The sequence below is a fragment of the Denticeps clupeoides genome, chromosome 3, assembly GCF_900700375.1.
Source record: "Denticeps clupeoides chromosome 3, fDenClu1.1, whole genome shotgun sequence".
Classification (NCBI taxonomy): domain Eukaryota; kingdom Metazoa; phylum Chordata; class Actinopteri; order Clupeiformes; family Denticipitidae; genus Denticeps; species Denticeps clupeoides.
In genome coordinates this window covers 17,660,327-17,673,913 of record NC_041709.1, presented here as the reverse complement: position 1 = coordinate 17,673,913, position 13,587 = coordinate 17,660,327, and the positions used below count along the sequence as shown (strand labels likewise).

Genomic DNA, 13,587 nt, shown 5'->3' with positions numbered 1-13,587 from the left:
ATGACGATTGCTTTCAACGCTGGGAAAGGGTAAAATGTTTTATAGTTTTCTTAACAACACCACCACCATACGTATGGTGACGTAATTTGCACACTGTAAGAAATACATGATGTTCTGTTATTCAGTTCCGATGTGCGGATCGATCCCAAATAAGGATAGTATCGATACCAAGTTGGTGTCAGTATTGGATCGACACTAGCACAATGGTATTGATATTTTCGCTGTTCTATTTCTTTACCACGTTCCAAATGAAATATAAATACTGCTCCTCACAAATTAAAGCGACTCGGTGACGTCACAGCAGCACTCACTCTCACACACTAGTTTTTTTTGTATAAAGCATCAGTAATGGTTGTTTGCGGATTCGATTGGTTGATTCGAATCCTCATGGTGAACGATTCAAAAGACTCGGATCACTTGGACGGAATCCGGTAACGTTGTGTTGCGCATGCGCACACGTGTGACGCCACCGGAAACGGGAAGCGAAGTGGCGGACGTTTTGGACTGCTGTTACCGTGTGGCTGGCTGACCTGTTCAAATGATATTTTTTTTATTATTAACCGGTATTTGCTTATTATGTAACATCAGCCCCACCTCACAAACATTACATGGGCACCCAAGAGGGCGAGCGCCGCGTTATGAATGAATTTGAAATAATTTAAACATCCGACACTTGTTCCACATGAACTGTACAGCGTGGTCGTCAGACGCAGCAATGCTCATTAGATTCCTGATGAGCTGTGCTGTCTTCATTCGTTGCTTGCGTGCCTGGGGTCCGGACACCCACCGTGGCTGTGCGCTAGAAGAGCCTTTGTGTGGATTAGTTGTCTGAAATATGGATGACTCGGACCAGGACTTCGCGGACCTCTGTTCCAGGCTCCTGAAACGGAAGGTGCGGAAGAAAGCGGGCGATTCCGGAGAAGAGAAGGAGCCCGAAACCCAGTGTCCCCCCCAGAACCCGCTCCCGGTAAAGAGGAGACGGAGAAAGGATGATGTCGTCACGACAGGTTCTGCAGACAGGGAGGTGGAACAGGAGAGAACAGTTGCAGATATCGTGTGCAGCAAAATGCAGCAATTCAGATGGCTCAGTCCACAGAGGCTGCAGCGCCAGGACCCCACCGCCCTGACCCCTGACCCTTACCCTGCGTCTGTGCTGCAGCGGCGTGAAGGTTCGTGTTGACCCCATTGCATTGTTACAATCGGTGCGTTTTCTTTTCTCAACCTTCTTCGTGCATGTGTAGAGCCTACCGGTGACACGGGTGGGGACGAGGAGCTGGCCCTCCGGCTGCAGCGAGAGCTGGACAGCGAGGCAGACGAGTCTGGTGGCCCGTTCCTCTGCCAGCTTTGCCAGAGGGACCTGTCAGCTATGACCCCACAACTCCGGGCACAGCACATCAACAGGTCTGGTCTGTTCTATATTTTACTCTACTGTCATAGAGTGGAAATATGGTACGTGTCAGGGAATCAAATACACGGCATAACAGGAAGTGCATAGGATGTACAGCACAGCACACGGTGACACAATGAAATGTGTCCTCTGCTTTTAACCAGAACCCTTGGTGAGCAGTGGGCAGCCATGACAGGTACCTGGGGAGCACTTTGTGGGGACGATACTTTGTTCAGTGGCACCTTGGTGGCACGGTATTCGAACTGGCAACCTTCTGATTACGGGGCCGCTTCCTTAACCGCTAGGCCACCACTGCCAAGAAATTACCTAAATACCTAAATTCTGTGAATTTCATCATTAAAAATTTTCATGTTTCGACCAGTGCACAGAATTAGAGATTAATTTAATAAACTCTGTGATTATTTGGGTATTTTAATGAATTAAATCAGTAATTTAATACCAGACAACCGAAAGAGTTGTGCATGTGTGCAAAATATCTATTTATTATTGTTCCTTACACTTACTGCTCAGGGTTTTTAAGGGTATCTTCAGGCTATAATGCTGGGTTCCTGGTTTCTGCATTTTGTCTGCTGTGTGAATGGAATTGGCAGCTGGAAAGCACAAGCTGACTCTTTTTCCCAAAAGGTGCCTGGATGAGAGTGAGGGCAGCGGCATCCCTGCTCCTCATTCTCGACCCGTGGTCCATGAATGTCCCATCTGCGGAAAATCCTTCAAGTCCCTCAAGAGCCGCGCTAAGCATGTGAAACAGTGCTCTGCCGAAATGGGAGTGCCCACAGCCGTCCTGCTCCAGGCTCTGCAGAAACAGACCCCTGAGGTCACGGGTGAGGGGGCAACTGACCCACAGTGAGTGACTGCAGTATCTCCCAAATTTTCTCTGAAAAGCACTAATTTCATGTCAGGGCAGGAAAAAAAAAACAAAACATTAGTTTGTACAAACTATAAGAATCAAAATAAGTGAAATGTGTTGGCAAATAGGTGTTTATGTGTGCAGGTAATGAGAGGTAGTTTATATCAAAATTCCATGTTAATTTCTAAATATTTAATATTCAATAATATTCAGAACTTTATTTAGGATTGTCAGCATACTGTGATTCAGTTGTAATGTATATGATAAAAAATATCATAAGATACCACATTATTCACGTTGTCACAATGGCTTTACAAAAAAGTGTAGACCAAATAAATGGCAAAAACAGCCACTCAGAACTGTCCAGTGTCATTTTCTGAAATAAAAGTATTTTGTTTTTAACAGAACTCAAGCCAAAGGACAAAAGAAGAATAATAAGAAAAAGAAACATGGAAGGAAGGCCGAGCCCCTTGATGAAGACACCATGGTGGCCCTGGCCCTCTCACGCTCTCTAGTAGAACAGGAGCGTAAGGAGCGAGGAGGTCTGTTCGAAGGGACGGATCTTCAGCCTGATGCTGGACCAGCCTTACAGGCCAAATCGGTACCAGGTAACGTTTAACCACTCGGCGATTGTCACATGTGATACACAGCAGCACAGCACACCTCTGCATTTAACCCATCACCCTGAGTGAGCTGTGGGCAGCCATGACAGGCACCCGGGGAGCAGTGTGTGGGTTGTTCAGGAAAGAGCAGGGCCGGCCTGTGGCGTAGACAATATAGGCAAAGGGCGCCATGCATCCAGGGGGCACTACAAACTGAGGAAGTGTAGCTTTCCAGTATTTTTAAAAGTAGTTGGTATTAATGTGTTTTAATATGAAAGGAACATACCACATGCATTTATCTGCTGCGTAGCAAAGCCTATTAAGTAGTAGTAACTCCTGGACGGTCATAATAATAATAATAATATGTAACTTTCTCCCCTGTCCTACACGTAATCATGCTAATAATAAAACAGTGTATTTATTTATTTATTTTGGGGGGGTTCTGGGGTAAAAATCTAGAAAGGAAACAGCAAAATGTTTCCTGAGATTGATCCCACAACCTCTCGGTTACAAGTCAGCTTCCTTACCCACTAGGCCACCGCTGCCACTGTGTGTAGGTGGTAGTAGCCTAGTGGGTAACACACTCGCTTATGAACCAGAAGACCCAGGTTCAAATCCCACTTACTACCATTGTGTCCCTGAGCAAGACACTTAACCCTGAGTCGCTCCGGGGGGACTGTCCCTGTAACTACTGATTGTAAGTCACTCTGGATAAGGCATATGGTAAATGCTGTAAATGTATAAGGTAAATGTATATACTGTATATGGCTATATGTACTTATAAATGACTTTTAGGTAAAGGGAAGAAGAGAACAAAGAAGGGTGCTGTCGACGTCCCCCCTCCCCTGCTCCTGAGACAGAGCCTGGAAGAAGCCCTGAGACGTCAGCAGGAGCGGGTTGCCCTCATCCTGCTGTGCCCTCGGGCTCCCACGCCACCTGCTAACATCATTTTGGCCACCAACGCCCTGCTGCCCTCGTCTGCAGGCAGCGACGCTGCCCCCCTGTGGCACAAGACGGCACTCCCTGCAGCTGATGCCCACAATATGCATGAATTCTACGCACCTGAGCTCCAGGCCTTCATCCAGCCCTGGGTGAACACACTGGTGAGTGTGCTGTCTGTCTTACAGATAATGCAGAAATGCACTGGTTTTGAACCACATCTTTCACACTTTTGATGTTTGGTCCTCCCAGAACGCCCCTTTACCCTGTGCTGTGCAGTCCCCAGCAACGCTGCGGTTTGATTCCCCCTTCCTGCCACCCACTTCTAGTCTCTCAGACTGTGGTTCAGAGCCCCAGTTGCAGACATGCTCCCAGTCATCATCAACCACTGTGCAGGGCAGTCAGAGATTGTCCAATGTGCTGGAGGCTGCTGACCGGGGTCCACCAGTCGGGGAGTCCGACGGCGCTCCTGGTGAGTCCCACAGAATATCACTGTCTGTTTAAATGTCCACAAGCACACATTAGCTCACAAGCCCACACATGCTGCTTCATAAATGTTCAAAATTGAACATTTATATGCTCAACATTTGCATCGTTTCTTCTACTATTAAGTGAAGTGAACTGAAGTGATTGTCACATGTGATACACAGCAGCACAGCACACGATGCACACAGTAAAATTTGTCCTCTGCATTTAACCCATCACCCTGAGTGAGCAGTGGGCAGCCATGACAAGCTCCCGGGGAGCAGCGTGTGGGGACAGTGCTTTGCTCAGTGGCACCTTGGCGGATCGGGAATCGAACCGGCAACCTTCTGATTACAGGGCCACTTCCTTAACCGCTAGGCCACCACTGCCCCCTATGGATGATATTAACTTTTAATATCTAAGACACTCATACAGTTGCTTTGTGGTCTTAATATAAATGGAAAATATCTTTAAAAAGCTATTGATCTTCAGGATTATGAGCAGATTTGTATGGGTATGATAAGTAAGAATGGGTGTGGATGCAAGTTTTTTTTTTTTTTTTTGATAGCCCAGTTTATCCATGTATAGTCAGTGTCATGGTTAAGTATATGTTTTCCTGAAAATGTGATGTATATCGTATGGTAAAAGCACAGTTTCTTTACAGAACAACATTCCTTCAGCCTCAGTGGCTTCATCGCGGCTCCCTCAAAGCCCAAGAAACATGCTGAGAGCTTCGTGAGTAACCCTCGGCTGCCCCTCTCCTCATCGCTGGAGTTCACCTCCACAATCAGGACTGGGTTGTCTTTATCTATATGAGTTGTGACCAGCAGTTACAACTATGTTTGTGTGTATGTTGTGCTTCTTTCCATGTGAACAGATTTTTGTGTTGATCTTATTGGATTTGGCCTGATGTTTTCACTCCCATCCCTAACCTTGATTTTTGTGTTGCAGAAGTCCCTTTCCAGGCTGTCTGCAGACCTGGGGTCAATGGCGAACAATCCTCAGCTGAGTGATGTCCAGCTGCAGGTGGACAGCGGGGATGTCTTCTTTGCCCATTCCTTCATTTTGTATTCTCGATGCCCCCTGCTGGCTGAGCTGGTTAGTGCATGTAGAGCGGATGCACCCAAATTCAACACAAACCTTTTCTCATTATAGAGTAGGTAAAACATATATAATTACTACAATTAAAATGTTTTAATACATTAAAATAAACTGTGTACATGTTCTACGAAGATACATCATAACAGGATCGACAATATGATATACAGTATATAGCATGTATGCTGCACAAAGGTTCCAGACCAGGATGTGGATTTATTCAGTTTGCAAATATTTTTTTTAATAAAAACTGATGAAACATGAAACAATTATTTTCAGAATTCCCATTTGTAAGGCAAATAATACTATGTCAAATGTATTATTTAATTATGGAAGACTTTCCTCATATTACACAGTCACTGTTTTTAATTCTGTAATTCCTGTTTAAATTTGTTAATTTTTAAGACTGCTGAGATTTTAGATTTCGCAGCCATTATGTTTCATACTGGAATATTTATTTCTATTTGTTGTATTTATGCGCAGGTGAATTCTTCTTTGTTTCTGTCTCTGCACAGGTGCATACCAGTGGCTTTGGTGTGCAGGAGGATGGGATGCCCTCTGCTCAGCGGGTGTTAATGGGAAATGTTCCTTCTGATGCACTGCTGGCCCTGCTTCAGTACCTCTACACTTCCCACTGTCTGCTAACACCCACACTGGCACCAATTCTTCAAGACCTAGCAACCAGGTCAGCATTTCTGGCCTTCAGAACAGTGCTTTGAATGTCAGACAGAGGGTGATGATTCACTCTACCTGCCACCAACCTACAAGAGTTGTCGTCCATGAATTCTGAAGAGGTTGTTTATGTTGTATTCTCACAGATTTTGCTTGGACGAGCTGCAGGAGCAGTGTGAGTTGTACATAAGGGGGGAGGAGACGGAGGACATGAACCAAGAGGATGAGGCGTGGGATGAAGAGGAGGAGCAGAACGACGCCCAGGCAGAACAAAATTTCCTGAAACTGCTGCGCTCCATGTGGAACCATGAAGAAGATACAGATGATTCTGATGAGGAGGAGTCAGAAAGAAGAGAACAAAATGAAGGTATGAAGGAAGATGGACATGAAGGGGAGGGCAAAGGAAAGGAGGACCATGTTGATGAAGAGGAGCTGGAGGAGATCTACGAGTTTGCTGCTACTCAGAAAAGATCTGAGCCAGAAGATCAAGAGACATACAGCAAAAATGAGGAGGACAACTGCGATGAAGAAACACCTGACTGTCCTACAGTGGCTGATATTTGTGATTGTGGACCAGAGGAGAGCTCTGCTGAAGAAATACCTGACTGTCCTACAGTGGCTGATCGTCATGATTCAAGGAGAAGTGAGACAAGGACAGAAGAACTGGGCGAGGGGCACATTTCTCCCCACTTGGAAGTGGCTGCAACTCCAAACAGGGGCTACAGCTGGCTGTTCTCTCAATCCTATGGGGAATTCAAGGAACCTTCTCAGATAGCCAATGCAGGAAGCCCTCGTGGCAGTCCAACTCACCCAACCAGCAAACATCTCAGACCACAGCAGGATGCTGTTTTGCAGGCTGTAGAGGATGAAACCATTGACTTGTCCATCAGCCCCCCCTTACTTCCTGAGGTGTCCGTTGATGTATATTTTCCACAGACAAAAGATCTGCAAGTAAAAGGACTTGCCACTGGGAAAAGGACTTGCACCACAGGCCAGCAGTTCATGGTGATTTCTGACTCTAGTGATGAGGAGAACGTTGCCCCTGACGACCGCTGTGTGCTTCAGCAACCTTCGTCTTTGCAAGCATTTACCTCCATCCGAGATTCAGAAGATGCAAAAGGCTTCAACACTTTGAAGGGGATGTCCCAGCTCTCTCAGTCTGACTCCAAAACCACTACTCCAAGGGTGCAGACTGTCCATGTTGAGTCTCCCAGTACCAGCCTCTGGTTTGAGGAGAGCAGAGACCACTCAGGCCAACTGGACACCTCAGACAAGGTGTCCTGGTTGATCCCAGCCACACCAGTTCTCTCCAACAAGTCAGGTACCATTCAGACAAGCCTTGCTGCAGATCACCAGAGCATGCGCCGCAAACAGCTCTTCACCATGTCAAGCTCTTCATCTTCCTCATCGTCAGTTCCTGGAGCTCTGAAATCCAACAGCTGCCTCCTCAGAACCAGTCCATGTCAATCAGACATGGCTTTGAACCACAAAGCAGCTTGTTCTCTGACCCAGTCTAGAATTGCTAGAACTTTGGGGGTAGATTCATCTGCTCATCTGACACCTTCCAGAATGGTCCATCTGGGAGGCACCATCCATCATTTCTCCCAACCTACCAGCAGCACTCCTCTGCATTCAGGGTCAGAAGCGTCTTTGAGTTGTCCTCTGGGATCCTCCCACTTCAGTAAAGCAGAGAGGAGCAGCTCCTCTGCATCTAGCCCAGAACGAACAGGGACACAAGAGCTGGAAGGCTTCAGCAGGACTTCATCAAAAAGCCTTGACCTCCAGACAGAGAAGACTGAGAGGATAGAGCAAATGGAGGGGGAGAAAAGGTCGTTGTTTGATAAAAGTAAAACTAAAAGCTCCACGGATGAAGAGGAGGCTGAAGACTTTCCACAGCAGAGCGTCTGTTTTTACGATGAGCCGCCCATGGCGTTTAATGACTCATGGGGTCTGGACGCGCCCTGCCAAGAGGTTGAAGAACGTCTGCACTTCACCCTAAATGTTAGCGGTCATTCCAGCCCCTCTCCATCAAGCCCACCGAGCCACACAAATCCAGCGCACCCTTCACCACAGACCGCCACCAAAGACCCCTCTGGCCAGTTGAGCAGTAGCCTGCTCAACTCCAAGATCTGGAATGACTGGGAAGAAGAGGAGGAAGCGTCAGCTCCTCTTTCTCAGAGGCTGCAGCAGGTTGCGCCAGCAAAAAGAGTGGCACAGCTTCGGACTCCAGGTACCGACTTAATGCAGGAAGCAGGATTTTTCTAGAACAGAGGTTCAAATACCGCCATCATGCACAATTATTATAGTACTGCAGTCAAACACACAGCACATGAGGCTAGTAACTGTACATTGTAGATATTAAGAATAAGAACAGAATAAGAATAAGAGGGGGTGGTAGTAGCCTAGTGGGTAACAAACTCGCCTATGAGCCAGAAGACCCAGGTTCAAATCCCACTTACTACCATTGTGTCCCTGAGCAAGACACTTAACCCTAAGTTGCTCCAGGGGGACTGTCCTCTGTAACTACTGATTGTAAGTCGATCTGGATAAGGGCGTTTGATAAATGCTGTAAACAGACTCAGAGACTCCCGGTGTACAACCAGTTTGTGCCATGATTATCCTCACTCTGCCCACAAGTGTAGTGCTCTGTATAATCCGGCCCTTTAAAAGATTTTGAGGTTTGGTTAAAATTCCCTTTTAGCTCATTTAATCATTTTTTTCTTGTTTTTAACGTAAACAGTGGCATCTCACAGGAAGGACCTGGGCCCTCTGGTGTCCATCACGCCCATGCCAAACTACTCTGTCATGGAAACCCCTGAGCTGAAGAATAGATTAAACAGGTATGGAGGAAGGTTTTGTTTTTTTTTGATGAATGTGAACCAACAGATGACCATGGGATTTTTCTGAGCTTCATCACTGTGGAAATGATCTGTTATATCGGTCAGTATTATGAATCACATCTCTGGAATTACTGGGAATTTTTAATTTTTTTTTTTTTTCTCTGATTTCTCGGTTTCTGTAGCAATCTCACCAGTGTGTGTCTTTGCAGGTTTGGGGTTCGTCCCTTACCCAAACGCCAGATGGTGCTGAAACTGAAGGAGATCCACCAGTACACACACCAAGTGCTCACGTCTGACTCCGAGGAGGAAGAAGCAGCAGCCACGCTGGGCTGTTCTGCTCTGCCTCTGTCTCCAACTCGACCACAGCTCCTCAAACAGCCTCAGGCTCCCTCGGCCACGTCCTCCCAGGGACAGGGTCTCGGCCAAGGTGACACAGAGACTCTGTCAGTCTCCCAAGGATCTAGCACCAGTGACGACACTCAGAGGTCAGGGTTTTTATGTGTTTGTGTATGTGATCTATACTCAGGAACAGTATGCGTTTTTGAAGAGTAATCACAGAACGAACACTGTAAATATTCTATTTATTTACGAAGACAGTACTTGCTGCCCTTGGTTACGGAATGCCGTCTTTCTGATTGCTCGTCTCAGGTCGAACCCGGAGCTGCCCCTGACTGAAGACTCTTCGGGAGACGAGGAGGGCATTACCTTGTCGCAGGCCGCCACTCGGCACGCGGACAAGCTGAAAGCCGTTCGCAGCTTCATCCTGTCCGACCCAGAGCTGTACGGCCGCGTGCTGCAGTACCGGCCTCTGGTGCTGTCGCAGCTGCAGGCTCAGCTCAAGGCTGCTGGCATCCGCCTGGGCGCCGCGAAGCTGCTGGATTTCCTGGACTCGCAGTGCATCACCTTCACCACGGCCAGAGCCGGGCAGAGCGCGCCCGTGCGCAGGAGGGGCGCTGGCACTAATCGACCTGCGAAGGGCGCTACGAGAGGAAGGGGCCGGAGAAAGGCTGCAGCCCAAAATCCCTGACTGGGAAGATCCAGAGAAACACACGATGACAGAGACATTTCACGGTGTCATCTGAAGCTTGAAATGGAAGCTAATAAATGAATTCAAGCTGTTGAATTTTATGTTGTAAAAATGATAATGGAATGTTTTTTTTTATGTCTTTGAAATGTTATTTGATGTACAAAAAATTAACTTTTAACATTGTTAATGAGAATTTTATTACTATAAAAAAAAGACAATATTGTGCTGAAATGTATTGGCAACATGCTCACCACAAATAAAATCTTTATTGCTCTAATATAAAGAGAGCTAAATACATCCTTTCAAAAATGCTGCTGAATAGAACTTTTTGAAATTTGACAACTACGCGGCTTAGTGGAATGGCATTGAGTCTTTAAAGAATAAGTACAAAAGCAACTCAAATGAAAATGATTTTAATAATGAATGCAAAAATTCACATAATTAACACATACCCATTTCATTTTTCATTAAATATATTATGGAGATTATGTCTATTGCATACATTTTAAAAATAATTTACTGAAACAAAGCAATGACGAGATTCTACGTGGATGGTAGTTATTGATAAAATACCCTTTTTTGTTTCAGGAACGGTTTCACTTGCAGCAGCTATTCAGTTTCTTCCATTTATTGCTGTTCATCCTTTATCTTGTGACAGGGTTCACAGTTGAATATTCTATGCACCCACAGTCATAGTAAAGGCTGAAATAAATAATAATAATAATAAAAAAAGCCTTAAACTGAGAACTAGAAGTTATCTACTATTACAACATCCTAAGAGGTTTCGTTCTTAAATAATACATTCACACGGTCAATTACGCTTAATCTGAAATGCTCCTGGCACCACACATACAGAAATATAAAAATCATTTAACGTTTTACACATTAGTGTCAAGTACGACTGAGTGCACCTGTGAGTTACAGTACAGACGATATTCCGATTTCCATTTCATTTCACTGCAGGGATGATTTTTTTTTTTTTTTTTTACACCATTATGCCCTTCTGCAGCAAACGTGTACAGGATGTTCCTTGGCACTTGAGCATTTCAGTAGTGTGGACTGCAATCTTCCTTCAAGCTATCGGTGATGTAGTTGATCTTGAGCAGTGACTGGAAGTACTGCTTCTCCACAGCAGAGTTGGTTGTCCAGGCCACAACCTCCACGCCCCGATTTGCCCAATATTGCACATAGTCTCTGTCAGGGAAAGACAAAGTTTCGTGAGAAACGTAAATTGTGCAAGACAAGATATAATTAACGAGACAAAATGTATATTTTAAACTAATTTGAACAATAAAAAAATGCATATTGGATTACTGACAATTAGGAATTTGAAGGTGTCAATACTAATCAGAAATTAATCTACCACTGTGTCCCTGAGCAAGACACTTGAGTGTCTCCAGGGGGACTGTCCCTGTAACTACTGATTGTAAGTCGCTCTGTATAAGAGTGTCTGCTAAATATAAATATTTCTAGCTCATCAGGGTTAATAAAACAGCAGCAAATAAACATTGTTCAGAGTACATAAGGAATGAGGAATTGTTTCATTTGTGATGCTGCCACGTAGCACTCACATTGAGACAAAGTTCTTCTGGACCAGGAAGGCCGACACACCGCAGAGGTTCCAAAGTACGTGGTGGTGCGCCCAGTCCAGCAGCACATCCAAAACCTGGTAGAAGCTCTTCTTCCACAGAGAGGAGAACCTTGGCGTCCCGTCACCAAAGTGGCTAAGGCTCCATGGCCGGTGTGTTAGAGCAGTCACCACCGCAGGGTCAGCCTGCCTCATCTGGGACGCGGAGAAAATTAAGATGTTACCAAGATTAATACCATCCTTTATTTATTATTACTTGCATAATATTTTCCATAAACCTGGTTGTTCAGTGCAATGTCTTACCCTGTAGATGACTTTCGGCTCAAAGGAGCAAACAATGCTACTGTTGTAGAGTACTGGGTGCTTCTCATAGAGCTTCTTCAAAGCAGTAGCCGCCTGAAGAAGCATTATGAAAATATGATTGTGACAGGAAAAGAAAAGGCTTTGTGGCTTTTAATCATTTTGAAAACCAATGGCAGAATATTCACAGGAGGCCCAGTGATGTACCTCATCTGGATGACCTTTGACATCAAAGTAGATGATCAACTGGAGCTTAATGCATTCCTCCACGGCCTCATGTAGAGTGGGGATCTTCGCCCCACGGAATTTATCACTAGATGTATGTGGCAGACAAGATTAGTCAGGCAAGTTTTCGGTCCAACCATTGCATAAACCAAATGAGGCCAAAACACTCCACCAGGGGGCACCAGGATCTGGACTGGGAACCTAGAAGAAGGTTTGGGATGGACCAAAACATGAAAGATGCTCTTCATCTTCATAAATGCGTCACCTGAGTCTGTGTTTGGCCGCAGCATCCAGCTGGCTGAGTTCCGAGAAGCGCAGTTTGCTCAACGCTCCTGATCCGTTGGTGGTGCGGTCCACGGTCTCGTCGTGCATTAATACTGGAACTCCATCCGCTGTGAACTCCAGGTCCAGCTCCACAGCTGCTGCTCCATTTTGGCTCGCCTGGACAGGAACAACGCTACAGTGTCACAACGGCCACCAAACACTGGACATGCCTTACAACTGCCACCCTTTATGACTCATGATCTGGTGGCATTTCGTAATGTCAGCAAATATTATAAAAGAACCTTATTGTGTACTTTTATCGCGCTTCTCCACTATAAGGGCGCCCATTAAAGCACTCGCTTTTCTTTATGCCTATTAGAGAACAGGTGACCGGTGACAGCACAGTCGCCTGGAGTCACCAGGGTGGTAGTAGCCCAGTGGTTAACACACTCGCCTATGAACCAGAAGACCCAGGTTCAAATCCCACTGACTACCATTGTGTCCCTGAGCAAGACACTTAACCCTTAGTTGCTCCAGGAGGGACTGTCCCTGTAAAATACTGATTGTAAGTCTGCCAAATGCCTTAAATGTAAATGTAAATGTCACAGCCGTGACCCACCTCGCGAATAGCTGCGATCGTGTTCTCCGGGGCATCGTGCCCTCCACCCCGGTGCGCGATCACCGAAACGCCGGCGCTCAGCCTCGAAGGCCGCAGCACCTGCTGTGCGCGACCGGCCGGCACCTGGGGGAAGCGGAACGTCGCCACGAGCACGTAGAGGGACGCGGTGACGGCGGCGGGCCACACCGCGCTCCGCGACACCAGGAGAACGGCGACGAACACCGCCGAGCAGCAGGCGAGGCCGTCCCCGAGCTGCAACATGCCGACGACGACGGAGCTGCAGACGCCGAGGATGATGCGCAGAGCTCATCCAGAGGCTCCCGCGCCGCTTCCGGTGCAGGCAGCCGCAGGGGCGTCACGTGACGCGCGGCCGCGGAACACGTGACCTCCTCACGAACCTGTTCAAAATTAGAGTCGCCAGTCATTTACAGCATTTATCAGACGCCCTTATCCAGAGCAACTTACAATCAGTTACAGGGACAGTCTCCCTGGAGCAACTTAGGGTTAAGTGTCTTGCTCAGGGACACAATGGTAGTAAGTGGGATTCGAACCCGGGTCTTCTGGTTCATAGGGGAGTGTGTTACGGCGCACTGTCAGTCGCGGCGCACTGACAGCTTTGCGGTGAAGGAACCTGAATCAACACCTTTCCCACGTGACACCGATTAGCTGGCTGCCTATGAATAATATGTATTA

At 46.6% G+C, this 13,587-nt stretch overlaps 2 protein-coding genes across 2 annotated transcripts; one reads left to right on the top strand and one right to left on the bottom strand.

The window, feature by feature from the left end:
• The first annotated feature begins 482 nt into the window (after positions 1–482).
• On the top strand, positions 483–10,115 carry slx4 (SLX4 structure-specific endonuclease subunit homolog (S. cerevisiae)). The gene is made up of 13 exons (XM_028975015.1): positions 483–1,169; positions 1,242–1,401; positions 2,033–2,251; positions 2,661–2,863; positions 3,653–3,960; positions 4,049–4,268; positions 4,926–4,996; positions 5,213–5,359; positions 5,875–6,044; positions 6,178–8,261; positions 8,772–8,871; positions 9,081–9,356; positions 9,520–10,115. Exons 1-13 carry the CDS (start codon positions 836–838, stop codon positions 9,896–9,898), a joined length of 4,671 nt encoding a protein of 1,556 aa, XP_028830848.1. The 5' UTR covers positions 483–835; the 3' UTR covers positions 9,899–10,115.
• A 180-nt stretch (positions 10,116–10,295) lies between these two features.
• On the bottom strand, positions 10,296–13,248 carry gde1 (glycerophosphodiester phosphodiesterase 1). The gene is made up of 6 exons (XM_028973947.1): positions 12,895–13,248; positions 12,277–12,452; positions 11,994–12,099; positions 11,790–11,882; positions 11,470–11,681; positions 10,296–11,092 (listed from the first exon to the last, which is right to left on the bottom strand). The coding sequence occupies exons 1-6, from the start codon at positions 13,153–13,155 to the stop codon at positions 10,945–10,947; spliced, it is 996 nt and encodes a 331-aa protein (XP_028829780.1). The 5' UTR covers positions 13,156–13,248; the 3' UTR covers positions 10,296–10,944.
• Between the last annotated feature and the right edge of the window lie 339 nt (positions 13,249–13,587).

What these genes read in the sequence shown, in the direction of transcription:
- slx4 (XM_028975015.1), top strand. Translation starts at nt 836, where the DNA reads ATGGATGACTCGGACCAGGACTTCGCGGACCTCTGTTCCAGGCTCCTG. An exon ending in TGTGCTGCAGCGGCGTGAAG is followed by an intron (nt 1,170 to 1,241) that starts GTTCGTGTTGAC and finishes GTGCATGTGTAG; the next exon opens with AGCCTACCGGTGACACGGGT. An exon ending in CTGAAGAATAGATTAAACAG is followed by an intron (nt 8,872 to 9,080) that starts GTATGGAGGAAG and finishes GTGTCTTTGCAG; the next exon opens with GTTTGGGGTTCGTCCCTTAC.
- gde1 (XM_028973947.1), bottom strand. Translation starts at nt 13,155, where the DNA reads ATGTTGCAGCTCGGGGACGGCCTCGCCTGCTGCTCGGCGGTGTTCGTC. An exon ending in AGCCGAAAGTCATCTACAGG is followed by an intron (nt 11,682 to 11,789) that starts GTAAGACATTGC and finishes TCCGCGTCCCAG; the next exon opens with ATGAGGCAGGCTGACCCTGC. An exon ending in CAGAAGAACTTTGTCTCAAT is followed by an intron (nt 11,093 to 11,469) that starts GTGAGTGCTACG and finishes TTTCCCTGACAG; the next exon opens with AGACTATGTGCAATATTGGG.